This window comes from Papaver somniferum, unplaced genomic scaffold (genome assembly GCF_003573695.1).
Source record: "Papaver somniferum cultivar HN1 unplaced genomic scaffold, ASM357369v1 unplaced-scaffold_141, whole genome shotgun sequence".
NCBI classification, from domain to species: Eukaryota; Viridiplantae; Streptophyta; class Magnoliopsida; order Ranunculales; family Papaveraceae; genus Papaver; species Papaver somniferum.
In genome coordinates, this window is record NW_020623379.1 from 29,381 (window position 1) to 33,695 (window position 4,315).

A 4,315-nucleotide genomic window follows, 5' to 3' on the forward strand; every position below is an offset into this window, starting at 1 on the left:
TGTTTTTATATGCGGAAGGTTAATTTTGGAATTTAGAAATCAAATAAAAACTGAATTTTAAAAAATTTATTTGAATTGGGGTTTTTATCCCAGTTTTGTTTGAAACGGTTTTTATTTGTTAAAAATAATAAGACCGGTTTTTTCTTATCACTAGTTTGTTCACCTAGGGGTTTTGTCACTAGTTTTGTTTTTAAATTAAAAAAAAAAAGAAAAGAAGAAACGTTGTTTTTGTCGAGTGGACAGGATTGGAATAGGTGTGTTGATATCCGACAGTTATGTTATGTTTCGTGCTCCGTCTATATAAAAGACTGTCAAACCCAAGTGATGCCTCTTTGTCTCTCCCTATAGCTTTCTTATTCTCAAGCATTTGTGTTTCTGTATCTTTTGAATTTCCAATTAAATCTCAGTTCCCATCGTTTGAATCATTCCTGACGAGGTAATCTTTGTCTTTGAGATATTTTAGTTTTGTTTTGGATTTGGTTTCAATTGGATTTAAAAATTAATCTAGGTCTGCAAAAAGGGGGTTTTCAGGGTTGTCTTTTGTTGTCATTTTTCTATTCTATTATATTAGACTCTCATGTGAATCTCATCATCTGATTTCTGATGTATATTTACAGGATGGCGTCTGTAGAGAAGAAAAATAGATTCAGATTTGCAGTATCGAAGAAAAAAACACACGGACTGGCAAAAGATATTACGAAGGGGAAGCAGGATTGGACCTTTTTGCTGTGCTATCCCAGTTTGGTTGCTTCGGATAAATGTGTTGGCGAGATCTTGACGGCAATTGAGGGGATCGGCTTGCACATCATGGGTAAGTATACCATTCATGTATATTTATTTTCAATTTTCATGCATGCTGTTTGCCGTGCATTCTCAATTCATAGTTATTTGATTTTGTTTGTGTTTTCAGGGATGAGATTAATGTGCGCATCAGCAAAATTTCTTTCTACACACTTCGACAGGGATGGTAGAAACCCTTGTCCCGGTGATTCTACGCTACATCTTCTTACTCGCTATCCATTTATTGCTATGATATTGGTAGGTGAAGGTGCTATTGAGAAGGCTCGTCAGCTTACATCACAAGAATATGAATCATATTTTACCTGCGAAAAGGAAACAGTTAAACTCTTGGCGCCTGGCAGGTAATGTTCTTGACCACATTTAATAACTCTTATTTGGATTAGAATGTATAATTCTACTGCTTTCCTGTAGATAGTACTTCTCAACACCACAATTTTTGTTGGTGAAGCTGAGTTTTACTCTGACACAATGATGAATTGAACATTTTGTGTAACAGGCTAAATGCTTACACCAGTGATTCATTTAGAAGTGCAGTAGAAGATTATGAATTGTGGTTTGGTAGTGACGCTCTTTGTACCTGGAGAGAAGAAGTAGAGGCAAGTAAATATCTGGCATGTGCATTCCCTGATGGCACTGTATCTGGCCAACAGACAATGTTAGGGAAAACATAGTGAAATTGGAGCACTATATTACCGTTCCACCGTAAGTTTTCTGTTCTAGTTATGAATTACAATATCTATTTCTTTTTTCCTGTCTCTCATTGTTTTGTCTAAAAGAGGGTCGGTGATAGTCATGGCTAGCCATCGATAGACCAAAAGAGGGTGAGAGCAGTACCAAGATAATTGACCGCTTGGGAAATCCTCGTGTACCTTTGTTTTGTTGAAAACCAGCCATTTCCTCTGGAAAGGGTGAGCGCAGTACCAAGATGGGCGACTGTCTGGGTGGTCCTCGTGTTTCCTTTCTAGCCTACCCCAACTTTTTTGGACTAAAGTCTTAGAAGAAGAAGCTTGTCACTGTTTTTGTCTTTACTCTGTTTTATATAGTCTCAATATAAAATTTCAGGAATTTCGCCGACATTTACTACAAGGAAGATCTTACATTTGTCCTAATTAAGCCTTTGGCTTTCGAAAAGCAATTTGTGGGTGAACTGGTATCCATTATTGAGCGTAATTCATCTTACATAAAAGGTTTGCAAATGTCTTTGATTTAATCTAGTTTATTGTATGTCTAGGTTGATGATGTAGTATTTTTGAAATTTGAGATCACAATTTGGTTTATACAATCCTTTTATGTTAGGGTTAAAGCTGGTAAGAAAGTCTGAATTTCATGACAGCAAGGCATGGCTTGCTTCGTCAAGTGGAGATGAGAAACGTGAATTTGGTATTGGTATTGCCATGCTTGTGCGTCAAATTCTCCCATATATACAAATAGTGAATGATGGAGATGGTTGCATATGCAATGACGGCAATACTGGGAAGATAAAAATTTGCAGGTAAAATATGTTTTACCTTTTTGGAGGTTTATTTTTGTACACAGAGTTGAGCTTCTCTTTCCTTTGTTGGTTTTTAGTTTGTGAAAAGGTGTATTGGGTTGAAAAATATGTCTTTTTTGGACCAATTACATATCAACGGATACTGTTGGTTAAAGTACATCCCTGTGTTTCTGGTTTTTATGTGGATGCTTATTCATTTTATCATATGTTTTTGGCAGCAACTTGATTTACCTAGGCGAGCCAGGGGATAAGACAATGATTTGTGAATTTTTTGAATTTGGCGCTGTTTCTTGGGTGGATCCCGCTAGTGGTGCTAACTGCGGTGGTTATTTTGTGGCAACCTTGTCAAGCCTCCAGTTCGGATGATGTGCTCGTATTCATCTCATCTTTATGTGTATACATTCCATAGAATTAGACGACTTATTTGTTATGTTATGTTATGTTAGGAGAAAACTCAAATTCTCAGCATGATTAGCTCAACACAGAGTCGCAGACTTGTCCTTTCCTTTACTTAACAGAGTTGTTTATGAAATTGTCATCTCCCAGTAATGTTGACTTGGTACATTCTCTATGAGGCCCTACTGCCGTACATTATTATTATTATTATGGTGACCTCCGTTATTGGTGCGTGTTCAGGAGTTCCCTCATCGAACTTCCATTGTGCAATTTGTTTTAGCCATTTACTTGCGTGTTAACACAATGATTCATCCAGTACTGGGTATCTTAGCCCGTACAATGCAATGGTGGAATGAAAAGGAGATCCGACGTACTGTGGATTCCAAATCAAGTGCTCTGAAGTCCAAGTCTGGGATTGCTAGTATGCTATTGTAGAAGTCCAAGTCTGTTTTGCTTTGTAATATACAGCGTGGGGAAGAATAAAGGTGCCAAACCTCAAATAGTAACTTTCCTAAACATTTTGTTATAGAATCCTCATTTTGTTAAACGAATGTTCATTTTGCTACTAGCTTATCATAGGTATCACAAGAGTTGTTATTTTTCTTTGTGCCTGCTGTAGTAGCAATTATCTGACAAATGCGTGTCGCACCATCCTAAGCGCTGACGTACCGAAGAAATGGTCACAGAAGAGTACCGAATCACCTCTCGGTCTTGACACGGTAAAAGAGATATCTTCCTCGCACGATTAAGGAGGGAACACGTGTAAAGCGAATGCTACATCAGTGGAGTTCAAATCGGGGACAAATCATTAAATGTGATTGATGGAGCACACGTAAGAAGCAGAAGAATCGGGGGACAAAGCATTAGATGTGATTGATGGAGCACGCGTAACGAGTCATGATGGGCCCAAGGGTGGCAGGTTCGGGTTGCGCGGACCACTGGTATAGGGTCGAGGCACATCGGAGTCATTCTTGTTGGATAAGAAGAAGGATCGGATATTATGTACCAGGCGAGGATGTATCGCAGGCAAACTCTTCCGGTGATTATGGAATTGGCTATCAAGCATCTGGAGGAGGTATTAATATTCACCCGACAAGATCATCAGAATTGATAGAACAAAGCTAACACCGTAATCTAGTTGTATGAGCACCCCAGCCTATAAATATACACCCTTGTGTTGGGAGAAAGGCAAGTGATTGTAAGTGAGTGAGTAATGAGAGAGACCAAGTATTGTTCGAGAGATATCATCTTGGTAACTTGAAAGAAATAATAAGATCACCCATTTCATCCTGGACGTAAATAATTATGACGAACCACGTATATCTTGTGTTCTTGTGTGTCTCTTTACTTTTTTATCTTGCAATCTCTTTATCTTCAATGTTAGATGTAGGATGTATTATTATTTTTAAAACTACAAGCTCTTTTTGAAAATATGCAAGAAGATAACAACACAGATGAGCTTATTGAGCAATCAAAGAAGGCTATGATGTCATACCAATATTTTAGAAGAGAAAATTTCACGGTCACGGCAGTTTGTTCAGCCTTTCTATAAGGGTGGATGCTTTGGTCAAAAAATTGTAAAATGTAACTTTTGTTTCTGCGTACTAATATAACACGCACGCACGA

At 37.9% G+C, this 4,315-nt stretch overlaps 1 protein-coding gene across 1 annotated transcript; it reads left to right on the plus strand.

The window, feature by feature from the left end:
* The first annotated feature begins 316 nt into the window (after positions 1-316).
* Positions 317-2,905, plus strand: LOC113335377 (nucleoside diphosphate kinase-like). Its single transcript, XM_026581439.1, has 7 exons — positions 317-436; positions 618-811; positions 911-1,142; positions 1,298-1,503; positions 1,864-1,988; positions 2,098-2,293; positions 2,512-2,905. The coding sequence occupies exons 2-4, from the start codon at positions 619-621 to the stop codon at positions 1,470-1,472; spliced, it is 600 nt and encodes a 199-aa protein (XP_026437224.1). The 5' UTR covers positions 317-436; position 618; the 3' UTR covers positions 1,473-1,503; positions 1,864-1,988; positions 2,098-2,293; positions 2,512-2,905.
* Positions 2,906-4,315: the final 1,410 nt, after the last annotated feature.

Coding starts and splice junctions, on each gene's coding strand:
- LOC113335377 (XM_026581439.1), top strand. CDS start 619: ATGGCGTCTGTAGAGAAGAAAAATAGATTCAGATTTGCAGTATCGAAG. Junction 812..910: donor GATCGGCTTGCACATCATGG/GTAAGTATACCA, acceptor TTGTGTTTTCAG/GGATGAGATTAATGTGCGCA. Junction 1,143..1,297: donor AAACTCTTGGCGCCTGGCAG/GTAATGTTCTTG, acceptor TTTGTGTAACAG/GCTAAATGCTTACACCAGTG.